This window comes from Balaenoptera borealis (assembly GCF_965194805.1).
Source record: "Balaenoptera borealis genome assembly, chromosome: 3".
Classification (NCBI taxonomy): domain Eukaryota; kingdom Metazoa; phylum Chordata; class Mammalia; order Artiodactyla; family Balaenopteridae; genus Balaenoptera; species Balaenoptera borealis.
Window position 1 is genome coordinate 124,834,199 of NC_138866.1, and position 17,695 is coordinate 124,851,893.

General features: G+C 40.5%; 1 protein-coding gene across 12 annotated transcripts in view; it reads right to left on the reverse strand.

Annotated features, from left to right (window-relative positions):
- The window catches only part of CHRNA5 (cholinergic receptor nicotinic alpha 5 subunit), a 63,846-nt gene extending 59,779 nt beyond the window's left edge, over positions 1-4,067 (reverse strand). For 8 of the 12 annotated variants that reach the window (XR_014243140.1, XR_014243141.1, XM_082387007.1 and 5 more), the window contains exon 1: positions 3,736-4,067. Coding sequence is in view for 7 of the 12 variants with exons in the window: in XM_082387007.1 (XP_082243133.1) it covers positions 3,736-3,862 (127 nt within the window). In the remaining 5 variants the exon portion in view is untranslated. Of the gene's footprint in view, positions 1-2,022; positions 3,612-3,735 lie in introns of those variants that run through there. The other 4 variants (XM_082387015.1, XM_082387014.1, XM_082387013.1 and 1 more) reach the window with 4 other exon arrangements.
- Positions 4,068-17,695: the final 13,628 nt, after the last annotated feature.

The window sequence follows — 17,695 nt, forward strand, 5'->3', positions numbered from 1 at the left end:
CATAGTTACTATCACTGGATCCTCTTAAAAATCCATCCAATTCATATGAATGGGAAGCTGTCTACAACCTTGCTACTCAAAGTGTGGTACTCTGGCCAGCAGCATCCATACCACTTGGGGCCTTGTGAGAAATGCAGAGCCTCAGGTCCCACCTCTGAACCAGTGCCTGCATTATAACAACATCCCCAGAGGATTCCTGTGCACATTAAAGTTTGAGGAGCCCTGGTCTACAAGACTTAGAGCAGTGATTCTCAAGGGTGGGGGAAGAGGGAGACAATTTTGTCCCCAAAGGCCCATTTGACAATATCTGGAGGTATTTTTTGGTGGCTGCTACTGGCATCTCATGGATAGAGGCCAAGCTTCCTGCCAAACAACCTACAAGGCAAAGGACAATCTCCCATAACAAAGAAATATCCAGCCCCAAATGTCAGAGGTTGAGAAGTACTGACTGAGAGGAAAAGCAGTTTTGCCCAACTCCATATATACACTGTTGATCGTAAAATAAAAAGAAATATAATATCAAAAGTTCATATTGTCCTTTTTTGTCAGAATTCAAATATTCATATTTAATTCCTATTTTTATTGGTAAAAGGCTATATTTTATAATTCTTCTTTAGAAGAAAAGAACATGAGGTCACTGAATTAAACACAGGAGAAATAATATCATCCTTCCCCAAAATGGAAACAGAACATTTAAATTAAAATTTTAGTCACAGAGCAGACTAATTTTATATTGTCATTATAAAACGATACCTATGCTGTTCTGGAGAGCAGTTTTCTAAAGAAACAAATTGTAAACTTTTTTCCAAAACTATTCCAGTATTTACCAACTCTCATTGTCAAGACATGCTTATTTAATATTAAACTTAAAACTACATCTGAAAGAATTTAATTGCAATTCTTAGGGGAGAAAAATAATGCTATTAGAAGAAAAATGTTTTGTACTTAAATTACTGTACTAAAAACTCATATCCTAATTATAAAAATTACTTACTAGATCTAATTTGTAGATTATAGGTTAAAAAAAACCCTATTCTGAGAAATGACTGAAAACCTTTTTGAAGTTCCATCCATAGGCTACATTTACAAACTTGTCTGAAACGTATCAGGAGATACACAAATAAAACCCTATCTTCCAGGTGCTTAGTCTAGCTCATAGAGCATACTTAGTATTTGCAAGGAAACAAAAATAATTTTTAATTTCAAATTAAACTGCATGAAAAGTTTATATAAGGCATCCAGATACTCTTTTGGATATAATCATAACAAAAGTAGAGAGGACAGTTGCTATATGTGTATTTCTATTAGCTTCTTAAGACGTTAATGAAAATGACTAAAGGTGAGAAGAAAAAGAATCTTTCATAGCTCTCATTTTCTATGAAATAATTATTTTATTTTCCTTTGAATGAAACAGAACTCAGCCACTACATATACTAATAATAAAGTTTCAACCATTGAAAATGTCACACAACTACACAGCTAAGAAATATAACTGACTAATGACCATCTAATTTCCATAAATCACTCTCCTAATCATGGTCAGGTCAGTTTAAAAGGCTCGTATTATCTTAATATACTAGGTTAATTATCTATACTTTAATACAGACAAAATTGCCTCCTAAGTATCTTTCACAGCTCTGTAACCTTCCACCAGCCAAATAAGTATGGCTGCTGGCAGACTAGACATTTTCTTTTCCTAGAGATTGGCTCACAGAAAACCATAAGGAAGAGTTATTAAGATCCTGAGATGAATATGAAAACAATAAAATGTAAATATAAAATTAATTATAGTTGGAAGGACCTGAAATCCATCTACTACCACCTTCTAATTTTAAAAATGGAAAAATAAAGGTTCAGCAAGGTCAAGCAATATGCCCAAGGAAACACAGCAAATTAATGGCAGGTCTCCCAGTTCCAGACAGTACTTCAGCAGTTTTACACAAAAGCATATTAACAATTAGGAGCAAGTGTGCAATTCCATCATTCTTTCAACATCACTTTGTTCTTCAAATGATCACTTACTAAGAGCATCAGAATCTTGGAATTTTAGAGTCTGAGAGGGAAGCTTTTCATGATCCCTCCTCTTACAGATGAGGAAACTGATATCCAGAGAGATCTTACTGTTCCATTCATTCATCCACAAACATTTACTGGACTGCTGCAGTAAGCTAGGTTTTAGAGATACAAAGATACACAGGATAAGATCACAGTTCTTAAGGAGCTCATGTGGGACCAAGAGAAAAAAAAAAATAAATGTAATCCAACAAGATGGTTATTGTAAGAGAGGTATTCACTAAGAAGAGTGGGGGCAGGAAGGAATTAATCAGTTCTGATTGTTCGGATATAACACTGTACACCAAGCATGAACAGATAGCTATTTACACCATTTAATCTTGGCTACAATGTTTTCTATTAAAACAGATGAAAAAAGTTCCACTTTCACCAAAAGGAGTAGAGACTACTGTTTTCTAGAGTGTCAGGCAGAGTGCCTGGCATTTCACACGTATTATTTAATCCTGAAAATGACTCAGAGGTAAGCAGTATTATCCCCATTTTTCAAAGAAGGAGGACTGCTGAGACAAGCTTGTCCAAGTCAAGATACACCAGAGTCATAATTTGAACCCAGGTTTGCCTGGCTCCAAAATCACATTCCTTTCTTTCTGTTAAACTATGAATCTCTCTGCACAGGATTTATTTGTTTAAATCATCCTCCACGTTCTTTCTCTACAGTCTTCGTTAAGCAATACACCCTGCAATAAATAATTCTAGCCTTCAAGATTATCACTTCCTAGAATCAGGAATCAGAGTTTAAAAACCTTAAGGAAGGAAAGACAAGAAAAGGTTCTGCTTATACCCACATAAAGTTTCCTCACTCATAAAAATTGAAATACTGGTGTAGTGAACTTCAGCTTTTACCTCTTGCTTAAAGGAGTCTTACTTTTTCTATGTTTAGATCACACCATAGGTGCTCCGTAAGTAGCAGTATTTTTCTTCAAGGTGTTGAGAGGGCAGACTCAAACTTTCTGAAGCTTTGAATTTAAAAAAGTACTAAGCATTTTCTTTTGTTGTTTCTATTCCTGTCCAAAACATTTTGAAATAGAGAAGGCTGGGAAAAAGCTCTATTCCAAGATGCTAAGGAGGAATTTAGGATGCATATGGTTAGCCCGCTGCCCAGCCTTCTACAGCTAACATGTTTCATCTTCGGGCAAAAGGGAAGATTTCAAATGCTAAGGGGCGAGTTGGGGAGGAGGACGGGGCCAAGGTGTTGAAGATCAAATCCTAATCCCTAGTATTAAGTCCAAGGAGCCTTCATAGTTGCCTGTGAATAAAGTTAACTACGTGGGAAGCCCAGCTGAAACCAAGAAAGGAAAGCCCTTCTGGATAACGACGGCATCTTTTATTGAAAAAGTTGTATCGACGTACACACTAAGTCACCCAGCAGTCTCCAGTGATGCGGGTCACGGAACAAAATTCAAAGAGGCCTTTTCTCTGCATTTAAATAAACACATCTGAGCATTTAAACTGAAACGTCACGCCAAGCCCCCAGAAGAAAAATATAACCGCCCTCCGTAACAAGATTTTCGGTGCGGGCCGCAGCCTCGCGGCTCTCCGGGCACCGGCGTGGAGCTGCCGCGGCATCCCCGCGGTCCCCGCCCGGCGCACCCCGGCGGCCCTGAGCCCCGCCGCCCGCTCCGAGGGCGAACCCACGGACCGCCCTCCGCCGCCCAGGCTCACCTCCGGGCACGCCGCCTCCCGCGCCCTCCGGACCCCAGCGCCCGGCGACCAGCTGAAAAACGAGGAGGAAGTGGAGCGGGCGGGGCCCGAGGCAGAGGACCGTGCACTCCGACCCCCGCGCAGCCATCGCCCGGGACCCGCGCGGGAACGCAGGGAGCCGCCTCGCGACGGCCGCGTGAGGAACGCGGACTCGAGGGACCGAGCGGGGAGTGTGGGTTGGAGCCAAGGGCTAGCAGCGGCTGCGGAGGGCTGACTGGCTCCTCAGCTGGGGCCGAGGTAGCCTCCACTGCCCGCCGGATTTGCGCTGGCTCTGGGCGCGAGAAAAGGCTCGGGAAGCCTAACCCCGCCCAAACCCCGCCCCCGCTCACCTCTTGTTCCGCCCAGCCCCGCCTCGTCCTCTCTGGCCCCGCCCCGCCTACTCATAGCCCCGCCTCCGTTCCGCACCGTCATTCCCCAGGCCTGGGTTTGGGCCCCACACTATCCATTCTAGCTCCGCCTTTTTCACACCTGGCCCCTCCTCACCACTCTGGCCCCGCCTCCAGGCCCGACACCTGGCGGGTGAGATGTTGGAGCTCAGAGTCCCAGGAAGGGCAAGGCCAGAGGATGGCATCACAGGCGGGTCCTTAGTCTAACCACAGAGTGACCTTGGGCAAGCCGCTGCATACCTATGATAACTACCATTAATTAATGTCTGCTCCGTGCCCAGCACCAAGAGGGGAACCAGACAGACAGACCGCTCTCAGCAGACAGAAAACCAGTAAACATAAATAAAGTTATTGAGTTGTGATGAGAGATGCAAAGGAAACAGGCAGGAGGCTGAAACATAGTGGAAGGGGACTTACTCCTAGGCTCCCCGCTGAAGCTCTCTCCACTCAACCCTGCTGCCCACTAAATTCTTCCTTGCGAGGTAAATACCAGTCGCAGCTTGCCTGCCTCAAAAGGCTGTTATGAGAGCCAAGTGATCCCCAACAGGAGACCAGCGAGGCGACACTGGGCAAGTCATCCTCCCTCTCTGGGCCTGTTTCTTCATCCTTAAAAGGAGGAGGATAAGCTAGAGGACTTTGAAGGTCCAGCTCTGACACTCATTCAAGCCATCCACAGAAATGATTTGCAGGTGTCTCAAATGTGGACAACGCCATCCATGCTGCCATCAGTTAACGTTAGTAAATATTAGTGACTCCATCTGCCACAGACACTAGCAACTCCGATGGTGATTGATAATGAATTCCATCTCAAATCTCACTAGATCATACATTTCATCCCTTCTATTCATAATTGATTAGAAAGCTTCATTTGGCTGAAGAGATTCAGGCAAATCATCTTTGAACGTCAGTGGCAGTGCGTTTCTCTGATTCTTCACAGAAAGCTTTACGGATTTGACACCTCTAAGACTCCTTGTGAGCAGAAATATCACTCCAAGCTCCAGACTCTGAATCTGTTTAAAAACTAAACCTGGTTGCAAAGAATCCAAAGGGTGAAAATTAGTTAAGACTTTTTTTCCCCAACTAAGTACCACCAGGAAAATGGAAACAATATCCATTGAAACTAGTCTGCTGAAGCTGGACTTAGGGAAAGAAAGGGGCCACAGAAAATGATAACCAGGTTGTCACTAATTACACTTCTACATAGGAAGGAAAGACAGTACTTATTGTCCCTTATTTCTATTTTGCTCTGAAGAATTTATGGGGCATGTAGACACTTATGCAATTCACCCTAACAGTATTTGGAGAAAGTAAAGTGTTATTCTGCTTCTACAGCTAGGGGATTTGAAACTGACTGGTTGAATAACTGTTGAAGGTCACAGCACCTGTCAGTGGAAAAAATAGAATTAAATGGCTGTTAGCTGAGCCATGGCAAGCATAATTGGAACTCCTAGGTCTCCCCAGAGTGTTATATCAATAACCATGAGAACGGACTTCCCTGGTGGTGCAGTGGTTAGGAATCCGCCTGCCAATGCAGGGGACATGGGTTCGAGCCGTGGTCCAGGAAGATCCCACATGCCATGGAGCAACTAAGTCCGTGTGCCACAACAACTGAGCCCGCATGCCTAGAGCCCGTGCTCCGCAACAGGAGAAGCCACTGCAATAAGAAGCCCACCCACTGCAACGAAGAGTAGTAGCCCCTGCTCACCGCAACCAGAGAAAGCCCGCGCACAGCAACGAAGACCCAATGTAGCCAAAAATAAACAAATAAATAAATAATTTTTAAAAAATGATTAAAGGGGTAAAATTATTTAAAAAAATAACCACGAGAACAACAGTTATTTACATAATCTGTGAAAAAAATAATACTTGTTGTTACTGTTCTTAAGTGAAAGGCAAAGTGTGTAATTTGTTGGGCACTTTAAAATCCAAGCAAATAATTATAGAATATAATGTATGCATCTTGGATGGTTTTTTCTAGAATGATACACCAATTACTCTCCGTTGCTGGATATGGTGGCAGCACCTGACTCTGGTAACAGGCGTTTTCACACTGCTAGGAAACGCTGGCTGATCAAATGACAATGGAAACTGGTGCTGTTGCTGTGGCCACCACCTACAAAGGTTCCCTAAAGTAGCACCTGTCTACCAACTTTCTGAGATTTGACCAAAGGGACTGTCATACAGTCTACAGTGCACCATATCCCAGACACCACATTTCCTCTGAAGATTATGGAATTTTTGTTAAACTTCCCTGCCTTCACCCATTCTACTCCTCCCTTTCCCTGAATATCCAAACCCACCCTTTCTTCAAGACCCATTTCAAATGCCGCTTGCCCCTTGAAGCCTAGCCTGGTTCCCCCACCAGACACAGCCTCTCCCTTCTCTGAACTTCCAGAACACTTTTATTTCTCTCACAGCACTTACCACGTTCCATCTTTTGGTCCATTTCTCTATACATATTATGTCCTCTACTAGATAATGAGGTCCTAGGCTTAGAGTCTATGTCTTATTCATATTTATAATACCCATTAGCCAGTCAGTGCCTTGCCATAGAAAGTGGACTATAACAATTATCATATTAACCTTGCTAGGTAGTGGGAGAATATAATGATCTAAGCACTTTTTAATATACTAGCACATTTAAACTCCAGCAGTATTAAAAGTGTGCTACTTTTATTACCCTTGTTTTGTTTTGACCTCTCCTTCTCACTGCTCTTGGCAGGTTCCTCTTCTTTCACCCAGACTCCGCATGTTGGGAATTCCACAGGCTGAAATCTGGGACCTATCTCTTTCTCTGTACACTCTGCCCCTGCCTCCACCCTACTCTCCCCACTTCTGTGATCTTATCCATTTCCCTGGCTTTAAATATCTTCCACATACTGGCAATGACCAGATTCACACTCAGGTGCTAATCTCAACTCTGTGTCTCTGTGTATGTGACATCATCGTCACTTGGACATGTCAGTTAATTATGTCCCAAAACATTTTGTCCTCTTAGTCTCCCCATCTCAATCCATGGTACCACCATCCAACTAATTATTCAAGTGAAAAACCTGGAGGTCATCATTGGTTCTACCCTCTGCTTCACCCACCAAGTCTAATTCAACCTTAAGTGCTGTTTACCTTGAATCTATCTGGAATCCATATCTTAATCCTCCTCTCCTACTACTATAGTCAAGTCCCTGCTTATCTCTAGCTTAGACTCTACGTGCACTCTCCAGCACATTCTGAGTGAAGCCTGAGTGATCGTCTTAAAACAGAAACAAAATCCCAAGTCCTTGCCACCCGTTAGAGTGGCCCCTGCTGCCTGCATTGACATGCCTCCCCACCCCACACACACACCCCGTGTTCCTGGGTCACTGGTCCCTTTCAGTCTCTGGAACCAGCCAGCATGGTCCTGCCTTGACATGAACTGCTCCCTCTGCCTGCCCTATTCTCTCCCCAGCCCTCCTCCTCCCCTGCTTTGCCTAATTCCTACTCCTCCTTCAGGACTGAACTTATTTGTCACCTCTTGAGAGACAAACCAACCTAAGCTGGGTCTTCCACTCCCTCTGCCTATTACTCTGTATCACTGTGCCCTGTCTCCTCCCCTCACCACATTTGTCACAATTTTTAATGACATAATTTTAGTGTGCCTGATTTTCCCTATAGAAAATTAGCTCCAGATGGGCAACAGCTGTGTGTGTTATACACCGGTGGGTGCCCAGTATATGGAGCACACAGTTGATGCTCAAAATGTTTGTTGGATGAATAAATGAATGTTAAGTAGTTTGCCCAAGATCTCTGAGCTAGCGAGGTAGAAAATGGTGAGCAGGGATTCAAACCCAGGTGGCCTGACTTCAAACTAAACTGAATCTCTCTCTGTAGACCCCATCCCTAATCCTTAAACCAGAGCCTTAAAAGCTGCCTTGCAGGACATAAAGCTGGTAAAGCAAGCAGTCAGCTGCAGGGCCCAAGTGTTCAATAGCTGGCAGCTATTATTATTTGTGTGGCAGTTATTCTCTGATGTGCTTTTGCACTTACGAAACCCTTAAGTAAAGGGGAGTTGGTGCTTTGGAGTTAAAAAAGAGCACATGAGAAGGGAATTAGGGGGCCAAATAAATAAGAGGAATCAAAAATAAACATTGTCGTTTGCAAGTGGTATGACCTAATGAGTTGTCTTTTATATCAATGTTGTTGTTGACTTTTCTTTTTTATAACGGGGTCAACTGAGCTAAATTCAGAGCTAGGCAGATTCTCTGAATCTTCCATTCAGCATTTCCATTATGGCTTGGTGATAAATTCTGCTGTGAGCCTTGGAGAGCCAAACTGAAAAGGTAATTAAAGATAAAAATGGATGCTGTCAATTTTACTGTTGAAGTTAAATGCATTTTCACAGATTAAAGGAAAAAAAGCAAGTATTGATAGGATATTAAAATCCAATTCTTCAAAAGAAATGATATAAAAATAAAAGGCCCCTTTCAGGGGCTATTTCAATGGCTGTGATCAAAATGTAAAAGAGCAGACATATTTTAATGCAGAGAGCTTTAAAAGAAAATTAATTGGCCACATTTTTATTAGATTATAATAGCTAAATAGCACATAAAATCAAATATCACAAAAAGTATAAACCATGTATAAAACTGAGCTGTCTCAATAGAATTTAATAATAGCATATATGCGTATATATATACACCACAATGTCACAGACCCAATTACCAATAGAAAAACACAAGAGAACAAAGAAATGGCAGTTCATTACAAAACAAAATAAATTATAATGTGTCCTGAACAAATACCAGCTCTTGTTATAAATGAAGATACTGTTTTCCACCTTAAGAAAGTACACTGTAATATCCCATGCCCTCTAAATGTTGAAAACTTTTATATCTGGAAGTGATGAATCATATCATGGAAGAATTTTTTTAAAGACAAATATGAACAATACTCTATTGTGTACTTGTAACTTGCAAAAGGATAGATCTTAAATCTTCTCCACACACACACACAAAATGGTAACTATGTAGAGGTAATGGATATGTTAATTAGCTTGATTGTGGTGATCATTTCACAATGTATATGTATATTAAACATCAAATTTGTATACATCAATGACAGCTCCATAAAGCTGCTAAAATATAATTTCTACAGTAAAAAAACCACAAATATGGATTTCTGTAGATAAATTCCTTCAGCAGATTTGCAATTACTATGCAAAAGCTCAATATTTGTGTATTAGATCAACACAATTTATTAGAAATATGTAAATATTGATTGCATTAAATGAAATGTTCTTCATAGGTGACATACTATTATAAGTTTTAAAAAGAAACTTATGCCCTTACTTAATGACCACAAAACACAATTGCAAATGTTTGACTCTGTGCAAAAGGTAGAATTTAAATATTCTTATCAAATATACAGCCTATATCTCACTCTCTTTCTATTCTAGAAATGAGAGGCATTTATAGACACTGCCACATATACCAAAAATAAATCCAAAGGACAAATTATGCTGCAGGTATAGACCACAAATGCTCCAGAAATTTGTAGCTATGCACCAGGAGAATTGTCCTCTTAGAATTTAATTCATTGATTGCCAATTTAATTGTCTCTAGACTATTCCCACCTCAATCAAGGGATATTAAGAAATTATGATCCTCAAAAGCACTCAAAAAATTCAAAATTAAATATATTTCTCTTCCATTTGTAATTTGTAAGCTGCCATGTAATGCGTTTAGGGATGTGAGGATAAATTAAAACCAAAATGGAGCTGTTTCTCTACTATGTTTGCGACTTGGCTCTAATTATCTGCTCCTCTAATTTATTTAGCAAGGTTCACTTTCTCATCTAGCTAGTGATTACTAATTGATGTCAAGTTTTCTATATGCATAAGAAGCAAGACCAGATGAGCAACCTTTTAGCAATACAAAAAACTCCCTCTGAAAGTTAATGTATGGCACTGATTGTTCCAGAGAATCGATTTTCTTTAACCTAATTCTCAGCCACCTGATCCAAGTCTCTCAAATTGGAAATCATTTGGTAATTTCCAGTTCCACAGCTGTCTCACACGAGACACAATCTCTCCTTGCTCTTCTATAACACGCCTGATTAATAATCTTATTTATTTTCTGCTTTCCTCCCCTAGACAGTAAGTTCCGTGAAAGCAGAGACATTACCTATCTTGTTCACTGTATCATCCTGAGAACTTGACAAATAGCTGATTCTCAAATAATTGTTGAATGAATAGCTAGGAGGTGACAGAGCAAGGATTCACACTGGTGTTTATCTGACATCAAAGACCAAAGACTGCACTCCCCAATATGTCAAGAACTTTCTGTATTTCCCAATCTACTATCTCACAGAGTGTTGGAGAGATCAAATGGGCATCAAAAGCACAAGCGGGCTTCCCTGGTGGCGCGGTGGTTGAGAATCTGCCTGCCAATGCAGGGGACACAGGTTCGATCCCTGGTCTGGGAAGATCCCACATGCCGCGGAGCAACTAGGCCCGTGAGGCACAACTACTGAGCCTGCGCGTCTGGAGCCTGTGCTCCGCAACAAGGGAGGCCGCGATAGTGAGAGGCCCGCACACCGCGATGAAGAGTGGCCCCCGCCCGCCCCAACTAGAGAAAGTCCTCGCACAGAAACGAAGACCCAACACAGCCAAAAATAAATAAATAAATAAATAAAATTGAAAAAACCCACAAAAAACTGCTTTGTTTAAAAAAAAAAAAAGCACAACAAGCAATTTCAACTCTGCTTCACCAGTGACTGAGAAGATCTGATGTAACCAAGGATCAAATATATCCTTTTCCTTACAGGTGACTTCAAGTATTCTTTAGTTTTCAACAAGTTGAAAACACTCTAGAAGTTAAGGGGAAAAGGGCTGGAGAGGGACAAGTGTGGGAGGCTCCCATAGAAGCCCAGGCCAGGGATGACAGCAATGGCTTGCACTGCAGTGGTGGCACTGGAGCTGTGTGACTTGGCACAAGTGACTCACCTCTTCTGAGCTTTGGTTTTCTCAGCTACATAAATAGAAAGTTTGCCTCTAAATCACTGGGCACATTGTAGGCCCTCAGTGCTACAATTATACTAAATGTTTTACAAGGTTATGGTGAGAATTAGCACCGATAAATATACAGTAACTGACACATTTGTGTACTCAACAAATGATAGCTTCTATTCTGTTGTATTGAGAAACAGGGTGTTCTAAGGCTGCAAAATGCTTTAGAAGAGCAATGAAAAGGAAAAAACGTATTTTAAATTCTCCTTTAAGACAATTTTAAAATAGTTTTTCTACCTACTGTATACCTCAGGGAACTCTACTCAGTGCTCTGTGGTGACCAAACTGAGAAGGAAATCCAAAAAAGGGGGGATATATGTATACATATAGCTGATTCACTTTGCTTTACTGTATAAACTAACACAACATTGTAAAGCAACTATACCCCAATAAAAATTAATTTAAAAATAAATAAATAAACCTCACATTAAACCTAAAATAAATAAATAAATAAAATAGCTTTTCTGTAATTTGCCAGAGTCTACCAGTACACTTATTCTGCAGCTAAACTGGGCCAGTGAAATAAGTTAACAGTGGCTAACTCTGGGCAAGATAGTAAGGGCAATTATTATTTAATTGTTTGTGTATTTTCCAAAGTGAGCATGTACTGCTTTTGTGATCGGGAAAAGCAAGTTGTTAGATTGTTTAGGACTCAGAAGACAATTTACCCCGGATTCTCTCGTTCTGTATTCTCTCAAAGTAATTCGGTCTGACTTTTTCAGAGACTCTTATTATATAAGGCTGTTGGGTACAGAATCAAAGACGTGGCCTTTCCTAGTGTTAGGCATAAAGGAACTTAGAGAAGACATTCTTCCTGCCAGGATGAAAGGAGGCCAAAATCCTCTCCAACTGTGAGACCCACTTCAAGGATAACAAATGAATTCATATATGTACATTTACTCAAGGGGTCAATCCAGTTCCCATTTTTATTGGGCTCTTACAGGAGAAAATAGGGGAAAGTACTCCTTTTAAAATCTGAATTGTTAATATGAATGTATAGTATAAAGATGGATTAAAAATTAACCAAGATATGACCCATCAATTCCACTACTAGGTATATAGAGAAGGAGAAATTAAAACACATGTCCACACAGAAACATATACATGAGTATTCAAAGCAGCAATACTCATAATAACCAAAAAACAGAAACAACCCTAATGTTCCCAAACTGATGAATAGATAAAATGTGGTATAATCACACAATGGAATATTATTCAGTAATAAAAGGAGATGAATTCATGCTATTATTTCTCTCATTTAGTAAACAAAGAAATGAAATACCAATACACACTACAACGTGGATGAACCTTGAAAACATTACACTAAGTGAAAGAGGCCAGTCACAGAGGACCACATAGTATATGATTCCATTTATATGAAATTCCCAGAATAGGCAACTCTGTATAGACAGAAAGTAGATTAGTGGTTGTGTAGGGCTGAGGAGGGACCTGGGGGTGATGGCAAATTGGTACAAGATTTCTTTCCCAGATGATGAAAATGTTCTAAGATTGTGGTGATAGTTGTACGACTCTGTGACTATACTAAAAGTCATTGACGTGTACCCTTTAAATGAGTGAATTGTATGGTCTATGAATTATATCTCAATAAAGCTGTTACCAAAAAATTAATAAGTAAATAAACCAAGAAAGGCAAATAACTATCTTATTTCATGTCATTCTGAATTTATTCATTTTCTTTTTCCTCCATTAATCAGTTCATTAGAAATATTTTAAATTCAACTATTTTGTGAAGATATGAGTTCTGGAAAGGAAAGGTAACATCGGAAGAATTATCAGAAGTTATTTAAAGCAGCTATGAGATGGTCTTTCTCTCTTTTTCTTCTCCAGTTGAGTCATACCTTCAAACTTTTTCTTTGAAAGTTTAGGGAAGACTCATTTTTTTTTAATACTGGAAAAAAAATCAGGCTTTCTTTCTCCCCCCAAATATCTTGGACAAATCACATCTGTTTAAAATTTATTCTTGTATTTATTGGTTTTGCAAAAGAAGGCATCGTCTTACACAGTATTTGTAATTAAAAGCAAATCATTTGTTTAAAAAAAGGGCAGTTTGCAAAAAAATGGTTTTGGTCTTTTATAATTCTCATTAAAACAATATCTAGCCAAAAAAAAAAAGAATGGACAATTCCCAATTAGCCTGAACAATGGAATTAAAGTTGCATGATTAACTTAAATAGTGTCTTTTAAAAATAGATACCAATTGTATATTTAAAAGTGCGCATGATAGGGGCTTCCCTGGTGGTGCAGTGGTTAAGAATCTGCCGGCCAATGCAGGGGACACGGGTTCGAGCCCTGGTCTGGGAAGTTCCCACATGCCACGGAGCAACTAAGCCCATGCACCACAACTACCGAGCCTGCACTCTAGAGCCTGTGTGCCACAACTACTGAGCCCACACGCCACAACTACTGAAGCCCAAGTGCCTAGAGCCCATGCTCCACAACAAGAAAAGTCACCACAATGAGAAGACTGCACACCGCAACGAAGAGTAGCCCCCGCTCACCACAACTAGAGAAAGCCCGCGTGCAGCAACGAAGACCCAATGTGGCCAAAAATAAAATAAATTAAATTCAAACAATAAATAAATAAAATTGTGCATGACAGAAGTGATAAAACCACAAATTTACTAGAAGTATGTTATAGACTTTGGCATGGGGAATATCTTTATATGCATGATACTAACAACAAGAACTATAAATGATAGTTTTGCCTGCATAAACACAAAAAGTCTTCAGTATACCTGCATCAAAAATGAATTTTTTAGAAGTTAAATGCTCTGATAGAAAACTGAGCAAAGGAGATGGACAGTGCACAAAAGAATACAAATGAACACTATCTGGAAGAAAAAGAAAAATAAAGCATTTGACATGGTTTTACTCACTGTGTAATGTGCAATATTGTTTGCAGAATTCTTCCCTCCCAGGGATATTGGTTTTAAGCCAAAACAGCAATAAGAAAAAAGACGTTAGGAAATTTTAAGAGTAGTTCATCATATTCACTTAATGTCTTTTTAAATTAGATTGTAACTACTTATCTGAGTTAGAGACCCTAGTCATCCTCTACTCCCTCTCTCTCATCCCTCACTGTGTGGGAGCCTCCCTCCTCTCTGTTCTTAGACCCTCATCCTTCCTTGCCTGACTATTTCGGTAGCCTCCTATCTGGTTTCCCTGCCTTATGTCTCTTCCTACTTAATCCATCTTCTGGACTCCAAGAGTTAGAGTGTTAATTGTTTCTCTCATTTACTTAAGAATCTCAGCAGCCTCTGCATTGTATCGAGCACAAACTCCAAGATCTGTGAAGCTGTCTTCTCTCCTTAGCATACGTGTCCAACCTCATCTCTTGTTCCTCTTCTTCCCCTAACGAGCTATGCTCCAGCTCTGCTCAGCGACAGATTTTCCATAAAAATGTGAAGCTTTCCTACTGCCAGGCCTTTACACAAGCAGTTCCTTCTGCCTTTACTCCCTAACCTCAGTGTACAGCCACCTGGAGTCTAGCACATCCTCCACATTGTTAAGTAGTTGATGACAGCCCTGCCTTTCCTGCAAGACTACACATTAAGAACTGAGGATGAGGGGAGGGATAAATTTGGTATTTGAGATTAACATATACACACTACTATATATAAAACTGATAAACGTCAAGGACCTAGTGTATAGCACAGGGAATTATATTCAATGCCTTGTAATAACCTATAATGGAAAAGAATCTGAAATAGAATATATGTATATATGTAACTGAATCACTTTGCTGTACACCTGAATCATTATAAATCAACCGTACTTCAATTAAAAAAAAAAGAATTGAGGACATGTCTTACTCATCCATGAATCCACATCACCTAAAATTACCAGGAACATGGTAAATATAAAGAAATAAAGAAATGAATCCACTTTCTGATTTTTTTCCAGAATGTAGAATATTTTTTCACTGCTAAAACAAATACTTTCATGGAACTTTCAAAGTGCTGGACTGTAGAAATTCCATAGTCTTATTTTCTGATTAAGAAAAACACCAGCAATAAAATTATATGCAGGAACATGATTTTTTCCCACGATTTATTTTTAAAAACGTGATTCGTAACTCACCAAAATGAAATCAACTCAAGATTTTGATTTTAAAGTTTGACTCAATATTTGAAACTTTTAGCCTTTTGGTTTCCTATTTTTTTCTGTTAAGGTGCTCTTGTACCCGTAGTGCCCCTGTGAGAACCCACAAGTTTTGCCCAGGTGAGAGGATGAAATGCCTGCTGTAGGTGGAGGAGTGCCCCTGTTCAGATGAGGATTGCTAAGCTTACATTTGGGATGCGTCATCAGGAACCAGAGGGGTCTGCAATCTAGGGCTAAAAATACACCACAGAACAGAGGAAAAAGAAGCTGGGTGAGAATCTAGGCTAGCAGTCAGCCCGAGAGCAGGAAAAAACCCAGTTATAGAAAAGCCCCTGCTGCAACCCCACCTTCTACTTTTCCCCCACAGTATGAAATTATTTCAACAAAAGGGTGAATATGTCAAAATTTGCCCATCTTTTGGGTGAAGTTCTGAAGACTTGCTTCTAATGTGGTGGTAAAATATGCTAAGCTGTCTTACCCACTACAGTCTTTGAAGTTGTCACAACTTTAAGCACGTGTTGAAAGGGTGATCAGAATATGGAAAATCCACCAGTTCTACTGACCTGGATGGAAAAGAGGTGTATTTTAGGATTTCACTCCACCATATCAAGAGCCACTATTCATTCCTTCATCAATATTTATTTGTTGCCTAATAGGTACCAGTTTCTGTTCTAGGTACTGGAACATAGCTGTTGAATGAAACAAAGTCCTTGCTCTGGAAGCTTATATTCCAGTGGGGTAGACGGACAGTAAACAGGCCAGGTGGTGTTGAGTGCTATGGAGGAAACTCAGCAGGGAGAAGGAGAACGTGAGTGTGTGGGGAATAGACTGCTCTTCTGTAGGAAGTAGCCAAATAAGGTGACATTGAAAGAGAGACCTGCACGAGATGAGTGGGCCATACTGATGTTCCCAGGGGAAGAGTATTCCCAAGTCAGAGGGAATGGCAAGTGCAAAGACCCTGGGATGGAAGAGGGCTTGGTATTTCAAGAAACAAGGGGGCTCATCTGATGAACAGAGAGTGAGGAAGGGAGCACAAGGTGGAAGGGAAGGTAGCAGAGGGGCCAGAGTATGGGGCACCTTGTAAACCAGTGTAAAGAATCTGGCTTTTACTGAGCAAGAAGGGAAGCCATTGGAGAGTTTCGACCAAACCAGTAGCACAATCTTACATTTCGAAAGGCTGCTGTGTTGAGAATTGGCTGAAGGGAAGGAAGCAGATGGAGGCTGTAGCAATAGTCCAAGTGAGAGAGAATGGTGGCATGAATCAGTGTACCTGCAGTGGTAAATGGTTGGATTCCAGATACATTCTGGAGATAAAGCCAACAGGATTTATCAGTTCACTTCTCCATCTACCTCTACTTCCGTGCATAGCGAGACTGAAAGGTCATTTTACGACATACAGTCAACTCTCATTATGTACAGATTCTGCATTTGCAAGTTTGCCTTTAACCCCAAAACCAATACTCACAGTGCTCTCCTGGTCACTGTGGACACGCACAGAGCCATGGACATATCTGTTGCCTGATGTCCATTTTCCCAGCTGAAGTCAAACAAGGGCCCACTCTGCCTTCTTGCTTCAGCTCATACTGTAAACAAGTGTTCTTTTGGTCATTTTTGTGCTATGCTTTTTGAATTTTTGTGCTTTTTGTTGGTGATTTCACTTTTGAAAATGTCCCTTCAGTATAGTGCTCGCTAGTGTTCCTAAACACAAGGCGGCTGTGATGTGCCTTACATAGAAAATATATGCATTAGATAAGCTTCATTTAGGTATGAGTTAAAGTGCTGTTGGCCATGAGTTCAATATTAATGAAGTACCAACGTACATTAAATGTCTCTATACAGAAACACACATAAAACAAGGTTATGTATTGATCTGTTGATGAAAGTGTTGTAACCAGAGGCTCAAAGGAACCTAACCTGTCATTTCACTAGGAGCAATGGCTCAGGATTTGCTAATTCAGCGTTCATGCTGACTTTACAGAACATGGCTACCACGAACAAGAATCAACTGTATAAAGAGAAGTTTAGAAGATTCAAAAAGCACTATGTCAAAGGGGCTTGGAAATAGCTCGAACATCACCACGTGCAGAAAACTCCAAGACACTGCTATTCCTTAAGAGCACTTAATGAGGGATTAGGCTGGGACCCCGTATCTGATTGACAACACTGCTACGGCTCAATGCACTGGTTCTCATCCCTGGCTGTCCATTAGATCACCCGGGGAGATTTCGAGCAATGGTAATGCCAGGGTCCACTGCAGAGGTTGCTTTAATTGGTATGGGGTATAGCCTGGGTACAAAGAAATTTAAAAGCTTTTCAGATGATTCCAATATGCAGCAAAGCACTTCTCAAACTTCAGCATGAATTAGAAACA